The sequence below is a fragment of the Tiliqua scincoides genome, chromosome 13 (assembly GCF_035046505.1).
Source record: "Tiliqua scincoides isolate rTilSci1 chromosome 13, rTilSci1.hap2, whole genome shotgun sequence".
Taxonomy (NCBI): Eukaryota; Metazoa; Chordata; class Lepidosauria; order Squamata; family Scincidae; genus Tiliqua; species Tiliqua scincoides.
The window spans coordinates 4,598,980-4,619,247 of NC_089833.1; the positions used below are offsets into that span (position 1 = coordinate 4,598,980).

General features: G+C 46.4%; 1 protein-coding gene, 1 long non-coding RNA gene and 1 pseudogene across 5 annotated transcripts in view; 2 read left to right on the plus strand and 1 right to left on the minus strand.

Annotated features, from left to right (window-relative positions):
• LOC136663716 (zinc finger protein 345-like) overlaps nucleotides 1–20,268 on the plus strand; it is an 87,436-nt gene that overhangs the window by 52,580 nt on the left and 14,588 nt on the right. For 2 of the 4 annotated variants that reach the window (XM_066640592.1, XM_066640591.1), the window contains exon 3: nucleotides 35–161. In XM_066640592.1, the coding sequence (XP_066496689.1) occupies nucleotides 35–161 (127 nt within the window). Of the gene's footprint in view, nucleotides 1–34; nucleotides 162–6,056; nucleotides 6,138–6,975; nucleotides 7,053–8,803; nucleotides 8,931–10,087; nucleotides 11,440–16,873; nucleotides 16,910–19,129; nucleotides 19,192–19,415; nucleotides 19,543–20,268 lie in introns of those variants that run through there. The other 2 variants (XM_066640596.1, XM_066640594.1) reach the window with 2 other exon arrangements.
• Nucleotides 2,019–2,138, plus strand: LOC136633796 (5S ribosomal RNA; annotated as a pseudogene).
• Nucleotides 7,474–15,917, minus strand: LOC136663723 (uncharacterized). The gene is made up of 3 exons (XR_010795042.1): nucleotides 15,769–15,917; nucleotides 13,708–13,744; nucleotides 7,474–11,594 (listed from the first exon to the last, which is right to left on the minus strand). It is a non-coding gene; the product is annotated as an uncharacterized lncRNA (long non-coding RNA).

Consider the following 20,268-nt stretch of genomic DNA (forward strand, 5'->3'; position numbering starts at 1 on the left):
AGTCTTTTAATGGGGAGTCTCCTTTTCCTTCCAGAGCCTCATTTCATTTGCGGAGGTGGCTGTGTATTTCAGCAGTGCCGAGTGGGCTCTGCTGGATCAGCGCCAACGGTGCCTGCACGAGGCGGTCATGATGGACAACTACGAGAGCGTCACCTTTGTAGGTAAGGAGGGTCCTTTGGCCATTCTTGATAGATGCCCCCGACAGCATCTCCTGCTCCTGAACCTCCTTCCTTTTTGTTGTCACTTTGTCTCTCCTGTCTCTCCATTTCCACACTGAGCATTTTGTTTTCTCCTGGGATTTCTTCAGCCACTATTGTTGTTCTTTCTTTAGCCCAAGGCTTCTCAAAGTGGGGCGTGGCCACACCCCAGCCTGAGGACCCTGGACTCTGCTCTCTTAAGGTGTGGAGGCAGTGGGAAGGCAACAATATGATCCCCAGGATCATGTCACTAAGGGGGCTGCAGGGACTGGCATTTACTTGCCAGTGCGTGCTGCAGCCTCCCAGGGGTGTGGGGAACCCTGCGTGACCCTCTGTGGCATCCCCAGCATAGGTATAACTTGGGCTGGTTTATCAGCTGTGACTCCTGCTGGAAAGTGCCCTGGGCGATAGAAATCAGCTTCTGCATCTACTATCTCGGCTTCCCTAAATCTCAAATAGATGTTTTTCTGGTCTGAAATACTTGCGTTCTGCCTTTCTCTGTTTTACTCTTTCCTGTCCTTCCTTTCTAGTTGTGGCCTTATTCTTTTGAAAGTTGTTCAGGTTGTTTAAACAAACCAGGCATAATATGAATTGTGTAACATGTTAGTGAACATCAATTATATGTGGTTGTGACTTTTCTGAACCCCACTCTGATCAGCGGAAAAAAGGAACAAGTGGCGTTCCCAGCTGGCTGGGGAGCTTTCCCTTTATCTCTTACTGCATTTTCCTTCTTGTTTCAGCGTCCCTGGTTTGCAACCGGTTTGGAAGAATCTGTCCAGGCACCCTTTCCTCACAGCACGAAATCCACATAGAGGAGAAACTCTGTACATGCCCAGAGTGTGGAAGGAGCTTCAGTAAAAGCTGTGAACTGATGACCCATCAGAGAATGCACAGAGGGGAGAAACCCTATACATGCACTGACTGTGGAAAGACCTTCCGTTTGAGAAGTCTTCTAATATGGCACCAGAGAACCCACATGGGAGAGAAACCGTATGCATGCCAAGAGTGTGGACAGAGCTTCCATCTGAGTGCTGACCTTATGAAGCATCAGAAAATCCACACAGTGAAGAGACTTTATATATGCCCGGAGTGTGGAAAGAGCTTCCGTCAGAGTGCTGAGCTTATGATCCATCAGAGGATGCACGCAGGGGAGAAACCCTATTTATGCCAGGAGTGTGGAAAAAGTTTCAGTCAGAACAGTGACCTTACAAAACATCTGAGGGTCCACACAGGGGAGAGGCCCTATACTTGCCAGGAGTGTGGAAAGAGCTTCCGTTGGAGTAGCACATTTACGGCCCATAGGAGAACCCACACAGAGGAGAAACCATATGCATGCCAGGAGTGTGACCAGAGCTTTAATCAGAGTGCTGACCTTATGGACCATCAGAGAATCCATATAGGGGAGAAACCTTATATATGCCAGGAATGTGGAAAGGGCTTCAGTAAGAGTGGTGCCCTTATGAACCATTTGAGATCTCACACAGGGGAAAAGCCCTATACATGCCAGGAGTGTGGAAAGAGCTTCTGTTGGAGCAGCCATCTAATATACCATCAGAGAATCCATACAGGGGAGAAACCTTACGTATGCCAGGAGTGTGGAAAAAGCTTCACTTTGAGCAGCCATCTAAGAAACCATCAGAGAATCCATACGGGGGAGAAACCTTATACCTGCCAGGAGTGTGGAAAGAGCTTCCGTTGGAGTAACACATTTACAGCCCATAAGAGAACCCATACAGGGGAGAAACCCTAAAGGTTACTGAGAACCTTTAGTTCTTTTTTATGTAAAATATTTGTTGAATAAATATCTTTTTAATCAATATTGTGTGCAGCAACTGTTACCCTGCAGATGCCAGATCTCGTCTGATCTTGGAAGCTAAGCAGGGTCAGGCCTGGTTAGTACTTGGATGGGAGACCGCCTGGGAATACCGGGTGCTGTAGGCTTATACCATAGTCTTTCCATGCCCGATCTCGTCTGATCTCAGAAGCTAAGCAGGGTCAGGCCTGGTTAGTACTTGGATGGGAGACTGCCTGGGAATACCGGGTGCTGTAGGCTTATACCATAGTCTTTCGAGACTGAAGTTTGGCAACTGATCAATATTGTGTGGAGTGTATTGCCTGGAATTTTCAGGTGTCCACTGAGCCTATATTCGATAGTCTTGAATACTCTTGTTCATAAGAGTCATGAGGTATGGCTACAAGCCCTATACATGCCCGGAATGTGGGGAAAGCGTCCGCCTGAGCGCTGACTTTATGGCCCATCAGCTGACACTCAGAAAAGAGGGATATAATACATGCCATGAGTGTGGAAAGAGATTCAGTTGCCAGAAAAACCTTATTATGGGTGACTGATCAGGGGTGTGAAAAGAAGTTTTCCATTCAGTCAGGTATTAGTGAGCATGAGAGGGCATACAAGGGAGAGTAACCGTGTAAATCAGAGTTTTTTTATTGGGGTCTATGGATTGGTTTTCAGGAGTCTGAATTGAGTGCAAAGAACCTTTTGGCTCTGCAATTTGGGCTCATGATGAGGTTGAAATGCAGAGGGCCATGTTCTGTGGTGGTGGGTGTTTGGCAGGAAGCCTCCTGCATGGAGAAGTATCTGGGTCCCACAGGACTCCGACTCTACACATCCTCTGAGGACTTGGGATGTGAGGCAGCCCCAGTGCAACCCCATTTGGGGTGCTATGTACCACCCCACAGATGTTATTTAGGTGAAATAATTGATAATAACACTGTTTTGACCAAAATGTGATTTGTGTCCTTTCATTTGGGAATCTAACATCTACCTGGTTGCTTGAGGGTTTTTGTCCTGATCTCCTCCTTTGTGATGTTTCACAAAACCCAGACTATCTTTCAAGAAGGGTGCAGGGCTGGGGGTTCCACCTCTGATTTTGCTTCCTTCCTTTGCCATGTGTGGCTTAAGAACATAAGAACAGCCCCACTGGATCAGGCCATAGGCTCATCTAGTCCAGCTTCCTGTATCTCATAGCGGCCCACCAAATGCCCCAGGGAACACACCAGATAACAAGATATGTACATCCTGGTGCCCTCCCTTGCATCTGACATAGCCCATTTCTAAAATCAGGAGGTTGCACATACACATCATGGCTTGTAACCCGTAATGGATTTTTCCTCCAGAAACTTGTCCAATCCCCTTTTAAAGGCATCCAGGCTAGACATCCTGCGGCAAGGAGTTCCACAGACCAACCACATGCTTAGATTTCTGATGCTCCTTGGCTGCAATCCTCAATTCCCTGCAAGGAGCCCAATTGATCTGGTTTTAAATGCCCTGAATTAAGATTTCCAAGGGGTTTCCCCTTTCCCTCAAATTCGTAGGGGTTTGCTTTACTCTTCTGTGTCCTTGTGACAGGGCCAGATATGGGGAGTCACTCTATTGGGATCAGAGTGGAGAACCTCAGGGACTTAGGGCTCAATCCTATCCAACTTTGCAGCACTAATGTAGCTGCAGTGCAGCCCCAGGGTAAGGGAACAAACATTCCCTTATTTTGAAGAGGCCTCAGTGACTGCCCTCCTATCACAAGATGCAGTGTATGCCCCTTTGGCATAGCTGCATCAGTGCTGGAAAGTTGGACAGGATTTGGCCAATAGTTACGGACCAAATATTTACGGACCAAGGACCTAATTACAGACCAAGGACAGAGTGTCAGTTTCTGTTGATGTTGGTCTGTCACCCCCCACTCCAGACGTGGGGATCTCTTCTCCCCTCACAGTGCAGAGGCTTACTGCCCCTGTGGTGTAACATAGCACATGCTATGGACACTGATGAGGGGGCGGGCACCAAAGCATGCGCTCCAACTGCTTCCCCGTTAGGAAGTAGTGGTAGCACATTTGCCCTGTCAAGAATCGACCCAGCAAAATCACCTGGCTGGCTGCTGAACTCACGGTTGTGGTCCAACTGCTTCTCTGTTGGGAAGCAATTGGAGTAAGAATGTGCTGATGACATCGTGATGCTGTGCAGCGTCATGACATCAATCATTGCCCTGGGCGCCAGAAGCCCTGGGTGACCCACTAGCCAAGTGAGATCCAGACTCTCCACCTGGTCCAGCAGAGCCTGCTCATGTGAAGCTTCTCTGCAGAACCAGCACAACTCAGAGGACGTTTATCTCTGAGAATCCAATCCTGTTTCTGTTGTTTTTCTCCCCTTATCTCTTTATAAAACCCTTTGGCTTAAAACCTCTGCCGTGTACTGGGATCAGTGGATTTATTTATTTAAGGAATTTATACTAGACCTTTCCACCCAGCTTAGAGGTCCCCACGGCGACTAGGCACATTTTGTCATTTTTCAGGTGCTGTTGGCAGAATGAGGGCATCATAATGACCCTGAATAGCATTCTTGAGGAGGGGTTTTGCCCAGGGAACCCCTGTGGGAACCAGATCTCTTGTGCTGGTGGCAGCGGTCTAGATCTCCCAGGTCTTACCCCACCAAGCTGTACATTAAACCAATCGGAAGAGTGGGGGATGGGAAGGGAGTGAGCGCATGGCACTAGGCATCACTGCCTTGGATTGGGGGGGGGGTCGCTAGAAGCCCTTTTCATGGCAGAGGCAGAGTGGACCAAAGAATTGGCTTTCAACCCGAGAATTGCCTATAAGTGAAAACATGATGTGTCTCCTTTCTCAGTGGTTGTAGGGGGTTTGTGTGATTCGGACTGATTGATCTTCAGAGGCAAAATGGGAGAGATGAAATTGTTGCTAACACTGTTTTGAATGCAATGTGATTTTTCGCTGTGTCCTTGCATTTGGGAATTTAAAAGCCACCCGGGTGCTTGAGGGTTTTTGCCCTGCCTTGGAATGAACCGGGATGAACCCTCTCCTACCAACTCCATTATATCTTTCAAGAAGAGGTGCAAGGCTGGAGGTTCCACCTCTTCTTTGCTTCCTCCCTTTGTTGTGTGTGTCTTGAATGTCTGACGCTCCTCAGCTGGAATCCTCACATGTGATTTCCTTTCCCTGTGAGGAGCCTCATTGAACACCACGGGACTTGCTTCTTCTGATCAGACATCCATAGGCTGGCATTATAATCTCAGCCTGGAGAGGGGTGGAGGAATCTCACACACACAGCACTCCCCCTGGATAGGGTGACCAGATACAAAGCAGGACAGAGTGCCTCTACCTTTAACTGCTGCATAGAAATTTTGGCAAGTCTAGCTTTTGAAACCCTTCCATGCTGAGTTGCACCTGCCAGAATTCCCTCTTCTATACAATGGTTAAAGGCAAAGACAGTCTGTCCCCTTTGTATCTGGTAACTGAGTAGTTCTCAAACGTTTTAGCATAGGACCCACTTTCTAGAGTGATAATCTGCCCAGGACCCACTGGAAGTGATGCCATTAACCTGGAAGTGATGTCATGGCCCTAAATGAGTGACATCATCAACAAAGAAAATTTTTAACACCCCCGCAAGTGACAGATTCAAATCAAATTGATAGACCATGCAAATTAAAAGTTTACAATAAGTTTAAAAAATTATTTAGAATACAGAAGAACCCCCGTAACCTCCCAAGCAGTTGCTGATCTGTTTAAAAACATTTCCCCAAACATCCCAAAGTTTGCAATCCTATCCACAGTTGCTCTGGAGTAAGCCCCACAGACTATCATTATTAAAAACAGATACATAGTAGCCTGTTCAAAGTACAGATTTGTAACATTTCCACAACTGCAGTCACATATCATGCTGGCATCAACTGTAATATAATGAAAATAAAATAGACATGGAAATGAAGGGGGACCCACCTGAAATTGGCTGGCCACCCACCTGGTGAGTCCCCACCCACAGTTTGAGAAACACTGTAACCCTACTGAGGGACTACGTTTCCCAGCAGCTCCTGCTGAATCATGTGACTGGGATGTAGACATAGAGAGGGGAGCCTTGCAGGAGAGTGTGGAAGAAGGAGGGAAGCATTTCTTGCAGAGAGAGGCTGCAAGCAGGTGAGTGAGACTGGAGAAGGGAAGTTGGAGGGTCTTCATTGCAGAGGGAGGCAGAATGGGAGCTCTGCACAGGGTAAGGGATGCTCCGGGAAGGAAGGCCCCGCTGGGCCTTGCACTGGCACCTCTGAGCCCTCCTGCTGATCCAGCAGCCTCAAACTAGAACAAAGGTGCCTGAGCAGAGACATGATTGAGACAAAAAATTATGCAGGGGATGGAGAGAGTGGAGAGAGGGATGCTCTTCTCCCTCTCAAGCAACCCCAGAAGCTTGGCACATCTGCTAAAATTGAGTGTCAGGAAAGTTAGAACAGACAACATTTCTATACCCAACCTGTCATTAGTCTGTGGAACTCCTTGCTGCAGGATGTGGTGATGGCCTAGCTGCTTTTAGAAGGGCATTGGACAGATTTCTAGAGGAAAAGTCCATCTCAGGTTACAAGCGGTGATGGGTATGTGCAACCTCCTGTTTCCAGGGACCATCCACTAACATTGAGGGGTGGAAGAGTTAGAACAGACAAAAGAAAGTATTTCTTGACCCAGCGTGTCATCAGCCTGTGGAATCCCTTGACACAGTAGGTGGTGATGGCGTCTGGTCTAGCTGCCTTTAAAAGCGGATTGGATAGATTGATGGAGGAGAATTCCATCACAGGTTACAAGCTGTGGTCAGGGTGCCCGGATGACATAACCGGAATAAAGGACAAGGCACCCCCAAATCCATCCAGTCTCCTTTGTAGCCGTCACCACAATCAGCAGAAAGAAGGTCAAACAAGGACACCCAGTATGAAGAAGGTATAATACATTAAAACGCATGTGTTGTTCTTCCCATTTCTCTTCCTGACAGACAGCAGAGAAATGGAACCAACGCAAACCAGACAACCACATGGAGGAGCGGAAATGGCTGCCTATCATCCAGGCCAGGTAAGGGAGCGGAGCAGGGGGCAGCATGAACCTTTCCCCTTGTCTCACAAGTGCATTTCTTCCTGGGTTAAGTGCCACATTGCAACACAAAAGGGTCATTCCATATAAAGTGGTCTAGGGCTCCCTGCGTGAATATCAAGGAATTAATGAAATTTTGTGTGTAGGGTCCCACATGTCTCAAACAAACTTTGGTAAAGTTTTAGGTTTGCCGGTGAAATATTTGTGGAGATATAGCCATTTGTTTGACCCCATACTGTGACCATGTTCAGTATGATTGTGAGATTTTGACAAATTTGAGACATAATATTGCTATTATTATTTTTTCAAAACAAATGAAACTTAGCTACCTTATATTAACAGTATTTATTATTAACAATATTTATATACCGCTTTTCAACTAAAAGTTCACAAAGCGGTTTACAGAGAAAAATCAAATAACTAATGGCTCCCTGTCCCAAAAGGGCTCACAATCTAAAAAGATGCAAATGAACACCAGCAGACAGCCACTAGAACAGACAGTGCTGGGGTGAGGTGGGCCAGTTACTCTCCCCCTGCTAAAAAAAAGGAGCACCCACTTGAAAAAGTGCCTCTTACCCAATTAGCAGGGGTTAATGTTTTGCGCTCTATTTAAGGAAACTAATAACAATTTTTGTTGAGCGCGTCCAAAGTGGTTAAATTGCTGCAAAGTTGGCCGGAAAAATCAGTGCTCCAAAAAAATCCAGCAAGTTCAATGTTGAATAGCTCCAGCAATAATTAAGTAATAATCGTGAAATTTAGTGCATAATATCCCAATACAACTTTGTTTTCAAATATATAATTTCAACCTCCTAGCTCTTTCCATTAGTTCACAAATTAAGTGTAAAGTTGATGAGTTTTGTAAAAAGGTCAAAAATATTGTATTTTCAACCTGCTTTTACAAAAAAGTACCTCCTAGAAACACTTTTAAACTAATCTCATTAGAAAGAGCATGTTTCAAACCCCCTCGAAAAATGGGTTTGATTTTCAGATGTAGGCAAACAGCGCCGAAAAAGGGACAAATTGGTAGATGTTGCCATAGCAATGGTCTGTATTTCAACTGAATTCTGCCAGTTTTCAAGTTGCTTTTTCCTTTACAACTTATAGGAGTTGTAATTTTTCCGTGTATATGCAAACGTCCTAAGCTTTGTATACAGATTTTTCAGATTCACATTAGTATGCATTAGTATGTATTAATTTAATTCAAAATGGATGTTGACGAGTTGTGTGACAATAATCCTCCTATACCCGCATGTGCCATTGGACAAATTTGTTGTCAAAGTGCCACCAAGGCTCATTTTATTCCAACAAAACTGAGCGCAATTATTTATTGCTTGCATCACCAAGCAAAGTATCTCGACAAGTAAAAAATGAAGCAAAAATCATGTAGCAATCCATCTGAAAGGCAAAATCACATCGTTAAAAGTGGATTGACAAAAGTCAATCTTGCCATGTTTGATTATTTGAAAAGAGTGACAAAAATAAACGTAAAGCCAGGTCAGAAAATTTGCATTGAGTGCAAAGCCCAATACATAACACATAGTTATAATGATGTGGATAAAAAATTGTTAAAAAAAAATAAGCACAACCTGAAAAATGACAGAATTACATGTTGAAATATAGGCTGTTGCTATGGCAACATCTCCCAACTTTGTCCCTATTTTTCAGGCACTGTTTGCCTGCATTAGATTCAACCCGGGCTACTCTGTTAATCAGGAGTCTCCTTTTTCATCCAGAGCCCCATTTCATTTGCGGAGGTCGCTGTGTACTTCAGCGGTGCAGAGTGGGCTCTGCTGGATCAGCGCCAACGGTTTCTGCACGAGGCAGTCACAATGGACAACTATGAGAGCATCACCTTTGTAGGTAAGGAGGGTCCTTTGGCCCTTACCCAATAGATGTCCCCAGTAGGAACCTCTGTTTTGGTGTATGTTACTGGGTCATTTGACCAGCCCCATTTCTAGTGGCTCCTGGAAAGGAGGGTATCTCCAAGGTGGGGACACAGTGCCATGAACCGCCTGGAAGGCTTTGGACATCTTGGCTGGAGGAGGTGGGCTGGTCTTGGAGGGCCGTGTTTGGTCTCTCTGTTCTGTTATACACCCAAGAGAGAAACCCATTGCACAAGCATTTCTGCACCAATTGTGGAGAGGCAATACAGGCTCAGGTGGGAGATGTTCAAGAGACAGAGCTTGCCTGTGATGTAGGTCAAATCTCAGAAGAGGGCCGGCTGAAGGGGCTAATCCAATGCCAGTGTGTTCTTGCCACCCTATTACCCCTACAGTATCTTCTGCTCCTGAACTTCCTTCATTTTTGTTATCACTTTGTCTCTCCTGAGCTCATCCGTTACCACATAAAGCATTTCGTTTTCTCCTCAGATTGTTTCAGCCACTGTTGTCTTCTTTCTGTAGCCAAGGAAAGCTGTAGTTTGTCAGTGCAGGAACCTGAAGGAGATAGTGATGGCCTGGATGTTGGCTTGCCAACAGACACAAAGCAGAGGATCCTTTGTTCTGAATGAGAGCCATTTTGGAGGCAGAGTTCTTCCTCTTCTAACTGGGGTTGCCCTCCCTATGAAGGAACTGGTGCCGTTTTGGACCCCAGTGCACTCCTGGATGCGCAACTGGCATCCCCAACCTAGATATACTTGGGCTGGTTTTTCAGCTGTGACTCCTGCTGGAAAGTGCCCTGGGCGATGGAAATCAGCTTCTGCATCAACTATCTCAGCTTCCCTAAAACTCAATTGATTTTCTGGTCTCAAATACTTGCATTCTGCCTTTCTCTGTTTTACTCTTTCCTATCCTTCCTCTCTAGTTGTGGCCTTATTCTTTTTAATGTTCTTCAGCTTCTTTAAAGGAACAAAACATAATATTAATTATGTAATATGTTAATTATCAGTTATGTTATATATTGTTGTGGCTTTTCTGGACTCCGTTCTGATCAATGTAATAAAGGGGCAAATGGTGTCCTCAGCTGGAATGAGTTTTTCCTGTTTGTCTCTTACTTCATTTCCCTTCTTATTTCTGCAGCATCTGTTTGCAGTCAGATTGAAAGAAATAGGGCAGACACCCATTCCTCACAGCACAAAATCCACAAAGAGGAGAAACTCTGTGCATGCCCAGAGTGTGGAAGGAGCTTCAGTAAAAGCTGTGAATTGATGACCCATCAGAGAACGCACAGAGGGGAGAAACCTTATACATGCTCTGACTGTGGAAAGAACTTCTGTTTGAGAAGTCTTCTAATATGGCACCAGAGAACCCACACGGGGGAGAAACCCTATGCATGCCAAGAGTGTGGACAGAGCTTCCATCTGAGTGCTGACCTTATGAAGCATCAGAAAATCCACACAGGGGAGAAACCCTATAAATGCCAGGAATGTGGAAAGAGCTTCAGTTGGAGCAGTCATCTAATAAACCATCAGAGAATCCATACAAGGGAGAAATCTTATATATGCCATGAGTGTGGAAATGGCTTCAGTTCAAGTGGTGCCCTTATGAGCCATTTGAGAACTCACACAGGAGAGAAGCCCTATACATGCCAGGAGTGTGGAAAGAGCTTCCGTTGGAGCAGCCACCTAATAACCCATCAGAAAACCCACACAGGGGAAAGACCTTATACATGCCAGGAGTGTGGAAAAGGCTTCTTTCAGAGTGCTGACCTTATGAACCATGAGAGGATGCACACTGGAGAGAAGCCCTTTACATGCCAGGAGTGTGGAAAGATTTTCAGTCGCGACAGTGCCCTTTCAAACCATCAGAGAACGCACACACGGGAGAAATCTTACACATGTCTGGAGTGTGGAAAGAGCTTCAGTTGGAAAAGCCATCTAACATACCACCAGAGAATCCATACAGGGGAGAAACCTTGTATATGCCAGGAGTGTGGAAAGGGCTTCAGTTGGAGCAGCCATCTAATCAACCATCAGAGAATCCATACAGGCGAGAAACCTTATATATGCCAGGAGTGTGGAAAGGGCTTTAGTTCGAGTGGTGCCCTTATGAGCCATTTGAGAACTCATACAGGGGAGAGGCCCTATACATGCCAGGAGTGTGGAAAGAGCTTCCGTTGGAACAACCATCTAATAACTCATCAGAGAATCCACACAGGGGAGAAGCCCTATACATGTCAGGAGTGTGGAAAGGGCTTCAGTAAGAGTGGTGCCCTCATGAGCCATTTGAGAACTCACACAGGGGAGAAGCTCTATACATGCCAACAGTGTGGAAAGAGCTTCAGTTGGAGCAGCCATCTAAGAAATCATCAGAGAATGCATACAGGGGAGAAACCCTATACATGCCAGGAGTGTGGAAAGGGCTTCAGTATGAGTTGTACCCTTACGAACCATAGGAGAACCCATACAGGGGAGAAACCCTATACATGCGCTGTGTGTGGAAAGAGCTTCAGTACGAGTGGTGCCCTTACGACCCATCAGAGAACTCACATGGGGGAGAAACCCTATGCATGCCAGGAGTGTGGAAAGAGGTTCAGTTGCAGCAGAAGTCTTGTAGCTCATCAGAAAACCCACATGGAAGATAAGCCCTGGAAAGATATAGGAATTAGGTATATGGTTGGTAAGCAGGATCATGTAGAAGGAGATAAGGAGGATTGAAGAGCAGTAAGTTTCTAGGATTGGTGCCTTCTTTCTGTCCTACTGTTTTGTAGGGAAGGTGATTCCCTACACCAGCTGGAGTATTAGTTGAGTCATGGGATTGAGATAAGATTTTCAGGAGCGAAGGAAGGGGTATACAAGGAGGGGCCTGGGAGCCCGTGTTTTTTCTTCTGTTTGTCCCTTGGATTTGCTTCCTACTCTTTTGAATTCTGGAGTTGGTAGTTTTTTTGAGCAATCTGAAGTTCTGCAGTGCTTTGGTAGGAGAGAGTTGGTTTTAGAGATTTTTGTTGTTTACTGGTTCTGTGCCTCCCTTTAAACTAAGTTACTGAGAACTTTTCGCTCTCTCTTATGTAAAATATTTGTGGAATAAATATCTTTTTAATCAGTACTGTGTGGAGTGTATTGCCTGGAATTTTCAGATCTCCACTCAGCCTATGTTCAGTGGCCGCGAATACTCTTGGTCATATGAATACTGCTGTATGGCTAACTTTACAAGTCCTGGAAATCAATCCATGGTCCCAAATAAATAATTCCGATTTACATGTTTACGCTCCCTCATGTACACTAACACCTGACTGAATGGAAAACATCTTTTCAGAACCCTAGCATTTATAGGATCTCTCTCTAATGCAGCAAAATCCCCCACCCTTAACCTCAGATCCTAACCACCCCCTGTGATTTTGACCTCCAAGTGGTACTGGAGGTTGGGATGAGTCCATAGCTCAGTGTTGGTGCCCCCACTTTGCTGCAGAAGGTTCCAAATTCCATGGCTGGCACCATCAACATGTAGGGTTAGGAAGACCCTACCCTGAGAGCTGCTGCTAGTCAGGGTTGACAGTATGGGGCCGGAAAAACCAGGGGTCTTTCTCTGAACTGTCTTGCTGGGACTTGCCCTTCTAAGTCAAGATTTCAACCTCCCCTACCTCCTGGTTGACAACCCTAAGGGTTGGAGTCAAAGAAGGAACACCCCTTTTTCTGTTCTAAAAGGAGTCAGGACAAACCGACATGGAGAGGGCAATGTCTTGCCCCACTGTACACAACTCACACCACTGAAGCATGTTTGCCACTTGAGTGCCCATTCCTCCATTTGGGAGAAGCCCTGCTCTTGCACTTTTCTATTTCGGTTTGGTTTTTAATTTTCAGTGGTGAAGGGCTTCATTTGCCCCCCCCAATTCTGAGGGGCTTCATTCCCCCCATTTCTAATGGGTTTCCTATTTCCCCCCAATTTTGAGGGGCTTCATTTTCCCTCCAGTTCTGAGGGGTTTCATTTTCCCCCCCAATTCGGACAGGCTTCATTTCCCCTCCAGTTCTGAGGGGCTTCATTCCCTCCCCCAGTTTCGAGGGGTTTCATTTTTCCCCTCCAATTCGAAGGGGCTTCATTTTCCCCCCAGTTCCAAAGGGTTTTCTCCCCCCTCAATTTTGAGGGACTTCATTTTCCCCCCAGTTCTGAGGGGTTTCATTTTTCCCCCCAATTTGGACAGGCTTCATTTCCCCTCCAGTTCTGAGTGGCTTCATTCCCTCCCCCAGTTTCGAGGGGTTTCATTTTTCCCCTCCAATTCTGAGGGGCTTCATTTCCCCAACCACACATTTTCAAAGGGTTTCCCTTTTCCCTCCAGTTCTTAGGGGTTTGGAGGGGTTTCCTTTTCTCTTCTGTGTGCTTGTGACAGGGCCAGGCAGGGAGAGCCACTCTGGGGGTCAGAGGGCTGCTGGAGGAGGGAGAGCCCCAGGGATTTAGGGCCCAATCCTATCCAACTTTCCAGCACGGATGTAGCTGCAATGCAGCCCCAGGATAAGGGAACAAACATTCCCTTACTTTGAAGAGGCCCCAGTGACTGCTCTCCACCTGGTCCAGCAGAGCCTGCTCCTGTGAAGCTTCCCTACAGAGCCAGCACCATTCAGAGGATGTTTGAGAAACCAAGCCTGTTTGCATTGCTTTTTCCCTCATCTCTTAATAAAACCCTTTGCCTTAAAACCTATGTTGTGTTCTGGGATCAGTAGAGTTTGTTTGTTTATTTATTTATTTATACATACATACATACATACCCTGTCTTTCCACACTGCTTAAGGGCTCCCAAGGTAGCTACAAAATAAAATTTCAATAGAATCAATTAAAAAAATGCTAAAACATTAATATAAAAACAATTAAAACCGTAAAAATGATAGAACATAAGAAGCTCAATTGGGTCACAGGTAAATGATGTTTCATAAAAAGTCCCAGTCCAGCCCCCCAACCCGATGTCAACATTTAAAAGCTTCCCTAAATAAAAAAAAAAAGCCTTGAGGCATTTCCAGCAAAGTCGTAGCCAGCAATTTATTGCTGCTGCAGTTTTGGGCCAGTCAAGGTCATTTTTGTCATTTTTCAGGTGTTACTGGCAGAGTAAGGCCATTTTAACAACCCTGCATAGCATTCTTGGGGGGGAGGTTTCCCCTGGGAACCCCTCTGGGAACCGGATCTGTTGGGCTGGTGGCAGTGGTCTAGATCAGGGCTGTCCAAACCTTTTAGCAGGAGGGCCACGTCATCTCTCTGACACTGTGTCGGGGGCCGGGGGGGAATAATTAATTTACATTTCAAATTTGAATAAATATACATAAATGAATATATTAGAGATGGAACTTATATGAATGAATGAAGGACTTGCAATACCTCAAGGCCTATAAAAGGCCTTGCACAAAGCAAGGCCGGCCTTTCCTTCGCTGCCACTGCTGCATCACACACGTGAAACAGCAAGCAGTGTAGGGAGCCCTCGTCCCACAGCTCATGAAAGAGGTCGATCGGCTAATATTATACCGTTGTACAAATCTATGGTAAGGCCACACTTGGAGTATTGTGTCCAGTTCTGGTCGCCGCATCTCAAAAAAGACATCGTGGAAATGGAAAAGGTGCAAAAGAGAGCAACTAAGATGATTACGGGGCTGGGGCACCTTCCTTAGGAGGAAAGGCTATGGCGTTTGGGCCTCTTCAGCCTAGAAAAGAGGTGCCTGAGGGAGACATGATTGAGGCATACAAAATTATGCAGGGGATGGACAGAGTGGATAGGGAGATGCTCTTTACACTCTCACATAACACCAGAACCAGGGGACATCCACTAAAATTGAGTGTTGGGAGAGTTAGAATAGAGAAGAGAAAATATTTCTTTACTCAGCGTGTGGTTGGTCTGTGGAACTCCTTGCCACAGGATGTGGTGATGGCGACTGGCCTGGACGCCTTTAAAAGGGGATTGGACAAGTTTCTGGAGGAAAAATCCATTACGGGGTACAAGCCATGATGTGTATGTGCAACCTCCTGATTTTAGAAATGGGCTATGTCAGAATGCCAGATGCAAGGGAGGGCACCAGGATGAGGTCTCTTGTTATCTGGTGTGCTCCCTGGGACATTTGGTGGGCTGCTTTGAGATACAGGAAGCTGGACTAGATGGGCCTCTGGCCTGGTCCAGTGGGGCTGTTCTTATGTTCTTAACTACAATTCCCAGGAGGCCTTGCAGGTCTCTTGTTATCAGGTGTGCTCCCTGGGGCATTTGGTGGGCTGCTGTGAGATACAGGAAGCTGGACTAGATGGGCCTATGGCCTGATTCAGTGGGGCTGTTCTTATGTTCTTAGTCACCTTCACACTGAGAGCAGTTGAGTCAGACCAGCACGGGCTCCAGCAAGTCTCCGGAGGGCCAGAAGCTCATTGGAGACTGGGCGCTCCCCATGGGTTGGATTGGGAGTCCCCGAGGGCGGCAAGTGGCCCCTGGGCTGGGGTTTGGGCACCCCTGGTCTAGATCTACCAGGTCTGGTCCCACCAAGCTGCATGTTAAATCGATTGGAAGAATGGGGGGTAACGGGGTGGGAAGGGAGTGAGTACTAAGCATCACTACCCTGGATCAATGGGTGGTCAGTAGAAGTTCTCCTCCTCTTTCATGGCGGAGGCCGAGTGGAACAAATAATTGACTGTTAAGTGGAAATATGTTGTGTCTCCTTTCTCAGTGGCTGTAGGGGATGGGTGTGAATAGTACTGGTTCACTGCAGAGGCAAAACTGAGAGATGAAATTGTCGCTGATAACACTGTTTTGAACGCAATGAGATTTTTCGCCATGTCCTTGCATATGGGAATTGAAAACCCACCTGGGTGCTTGAGGGTTTTTGCCCCAGTCTCTGCCATGGAATGAACCTGGATGTTTCACAACCCTCTCCTCCCATTTACATCTTTCAAGAAGAGGTGCAAGGCTAGAGGTTCCTTCCTCTGCTGCTTCTTGGCTGCAATCGTCACATACTTCCCTAGGAGGAGCCACATTGAACACTATGGAACTTGCTTCTTCTGATCAGACTTCCATAGGCTGGTATTATAATCCCAGTGGGAGGGGAGGGGAGGAGAAGGAGAGGATAGGAAGCTCATGCATACAACATTCCCCCTGGATAGGGTGACCAGCTACAAAGGGGGACAGAGTGCCTCTACTTTTAACCATTGCATAGAAATTTTGGCAGGTCCAGCTTTTTGGCAGGTCCTTCCATGTTGAGCTGCACCTGCCAAAATTCCCTCTTCTATACAATGGTTAAAGGTAGTAACAGTCTGTCCCCTTTGTATCTGATAACCCAGTGGTTCTCAAACATTTTAGCACAGGACCCACTTTTTAGAATGACAATCTGTCCAGGAAGTGATGTCATTAACCTGGAAGTGATGTCATGGCCACAAATGAGTGACATCATCAACCAAGAAAATTTTTAACACCCCCGCAAGTGACAAAATCAAATTAATCCAAATAAGTATGCAAATTAAAAGTTTACAATAAGTTTAAAAATTTATTTAGAATACAGAAGAACCCCCCTAACTGCCCCCAAGCAGTTGCTGATCTGTTTAAAAACAACTCCCCAAACATCCCAAAGGCTGCAATCCCATCCACAGTTACTCAGGGAAAAAGCCCCACAGACTATCATTATTAAAAACAGATACATAGTAGCCTGTTCAAAGTACAGATCTGTAACATTTCCCCAACTGCAGTCACATATCATGCTGGCATCAAGTCTAATATATTAAAAATAAAATACACATGGAAAAGAATGGGGACCTACCTGAAATTGGTTCGCCACTCACGTGATGGGTCCCCACCCATAGTTGGAGAAACACTGTAACCCTATTGAGGGACTACGTTTCCCAGCAGCACCTGCTGAATCATGTGACAGACCAGGAGATGGGGAGGGGAGCCTTGCAGGAGAGGGTGGAACGAGGGAAGCGTCTGCCCAAGACCCAGAGAGAGGCTGCAAGCAGGTCAGTGAGACTGGAGAAGGGAAGCCGGAGGATTTTCCTTGCAGAGAGGGGCAGAAGGGAGCTTTGGTTCTGGGGCTCTGCACAGGCTAAGAGATGCCGCAGGAAGGAAGGGCTCTCTGGGCTCTGCACTGGGCACCTGTGAGGCCTCCTGCTAGACTGGCAGCCCCAGACTAGAACAAAGGTGTCTGAGCAATAATGACACCTGAACAAAGGTGTCATGATTGAGATATAGAAAATTTTCCTGGGGCTGGAGATAGTGGGGATGCTCTTCTCCCTCTCAAGCAACCCCAGAAGCAGGGCGCATCTGCTAAAATTGAGTGTCAGGAGAGTCAGAATATTTCTTTATCCAGCATGTCATTAATCTGTGGAACTCCTTGCAGCAGGTTGTGGTGATGGCCTAGTTATCTTTAAAAGGGGATTGGACAGGTTTCTGGAGGAAAAGTCCATCACAGGTTACAAGCCGTGGTGGGTATGTACAACCTCCTGTTTCCAGGGACCATCCGCTAACATTGAGGGGTGGATGAGTTAGAACAGACAAAAGAAAAAATTTCTTGAGCCAGTGTGTCATCAGTCTGTTGAACCCCTTGTCACAGTAGGTTGTGATGTGCTGATACTGTGTAACCTATACCAGCTACCTAGTAGTACGTTTTTAAAGTGGTTATAATTAATAAAAATGGGAAATATTTGAAAAAAATATAATATAAAAACCATTTTCTGCTATTTCATTTTGGTTAAACATCGAAATCTGCAAAAAAAAAAAAAATTGAAATAAAATAAAACCATTTTCTTCCACTTCTATACATGACCTGTTTTCCAGGACAGACAAATTCATTGTATAGAGTATAGAAAAACATGATTTGAAGGAGGAAGGGTAAGAATGGATAAGAAAGGAAGGGTAAGAAAGGAAGGAAGAAGGGTAAGAATGGATTAGAAAATAGAATGGAAGTTAAGAGCATAAGAACATAACTTAACATAAGCAGAGCCCTGCTAGAACAGGCCAAATGCCCATCTAGTCCAGCTTCATGTATCTTGCAGTGGCCCACCGAATGCTTCAGGGAGCACACAACCTGCATCCAGGTGCACTCTCCTGCATCTTGCAACTCTGTGAACTCAAGAAGTCTCAGTGAGCAGTGGGCATTTCTGTGCAGGTGAACATGCATTGGAGTTGCACTGTGTAGGGATGGCGAGAAGCCAGAGCATAAGGAATCCTGGGGTCAGAAGGGGTCAGAAGGGAGAAACTGCTGAAATCTTGATAACAGGATTGCAAAGAGATAAGAGAACCTTGTCAAATTGCAAAGAGTGAAATCGGCATGAAAACAAAGCTTGACAACTTAGGCCTTTCCAACACTGGCACAGCTGCCCCAATGGGACATGTGCTGTATCCTGCAGTTGGGGGGCAGTCACAGAGGCCTCTGCCTCCTCAAGGGAATGTTTATTCCCTTATCTCTGAGCTGCATTGCCCTTACCTCGGTGCTGGAAAGTGGGTTAGGATGGCGCTCTTAGAGTCCAGTCCTATGCATGTCTGCTCAGAAGTAAGTTCCATTATAGTCAATGGGGTTTACTCCCAGGAAAGTGTGGATAGGATTGTACCCTTACTGTCCTGTATGCTCAGACCCCGCTGAGACCAACAGCCCATGTGGTTGCAGACTGAGAAAATCCGGATGTCCGGTCACTCTGGCCGTGATGGTTATGTGCAACCTCCTGGTTCTAGATGTGGGCTATCTCTGAATGCCAGGTGCAAGGGAGTGATACAGTGATACAGGTGCTCCCTGACGTACCTGGTGAGCCACTATGAGATGCAGAAAGCTGGATTAGATAGGACTTTGGCCTGATCCTGCAGAGCTCTTCTTATGACGCCTGGGGAAGGCCCTCTTTTGGTCCCTGGTGGGGGGATCCTTCCATCTCCCCCTGGTGATTGCCAGTTCTTCCTGCTCCATTAAATCACCTGCTTTTCTTGGACACTCATATTTGAGACAGAGAGGCAAAGGTTCCCCCCCTGCACCATCCCTCTCAACCAAGGGTGCCTCTGCACTTGAGTATCACCAGCATCTTGCCCTCCTGTCTGGTAGCCATTGTGCCATTCCTCACTGAATCCATCCAGCCTCATTTGCAGCCTTCCCCACGATCAGCAGAAAGGACTCCAAACAAGGACACCCAGTACAAAGCATGGATAAGACATTAAAAACCTTGTGATGTTCTTCCCATTTCTCTCCCTGACAGACAGAAGAGAAACCAGACGACCACGTGGAGGAGCGGAAATGGCTGCAGCTCCTCCAGGCCAGGTAAGGGAGGGGAGCAGGGGGCAGCATGAACCTCTCTCCTTATCTCACAGGTGCATTTCCTCCTGGGTCGCCTTCCACACTGTGACACAAGAGACACTGTCGGCATTCCCCACTGCCATTTCTCACACGACATCCCAAAGGAAGCATGTAGATGTTCCTCCCTTGCTGGACTGCAGACTCAGCCTGGGCTAGTCTTTTAATGGGGAGTCTCCTTTTCCTTCCAGAGCCTCATTTCATTTGCGGAGGTGGCTGTGTATTTCAGCAGTGCAGAGTGGGCTCTGCTGGATCAGCGCCAACGGTGCCTGCACGAGGCGGTCATGATGGACAACTACGAGAATGTCACTGTTGTAGGTAAGGAGGGTCCTTTGGCAATTATTGATTGATGCCACTAGTGGGAACATCTGTTTTGGTGTATGTTGCTGGGTCATTTGGTGGGTAGACCTGGGGATGGCTTGTGCTGCACCTGATGGCACCACACTCTCCCTTTCTGACCCAGCACCATTTCTGGTGGCTCTTGACAAGAAGGGTATCTCCAAGGTGGGGACACAGTGCCATGAACCACCTGGAAGGCTTTGGACATCTTGGCTGGAGGAGGTGGTTTGGTCTTGGAGGGCCGTGTTTGGGCTCTCTGTTCTGGGATACACCCAAGAGAGAAACCCATTGCACAAGCATTTCTGTACAAATTGTTGAGAGGCACTACATGCTCAGATGGAAGATGCGCAAAGGACAACTGTCTCTACCTACATTGGGAAGTCCTCTTGTGGCACGTGCAGGGTGCCAGGAGGAAAGTTGTTTTTCCCTGGGGATAGTTTGGAATACAGAGCACAGAGAGAGGGAAGGTCTGGGTATATCTTTACTGCAGGCGTATCTGTGCGTATTTGAGCTTGTGGAGAACTCTGAGAAGTCTCTGAGACTTAGAGAAGTCAGCTTCTATGCCACCTTTATCTTGGCTTCCCTAAATCTCAGTTCTTTTGGTCTCAAATAGTTGCATTCTGCCTTTCTTTGTTTTATTCTTTCCTATTCTACCACTCTAGTTGTGACCTTATTCTTTTGAATATTCTTCATCTTCTTTAAAGA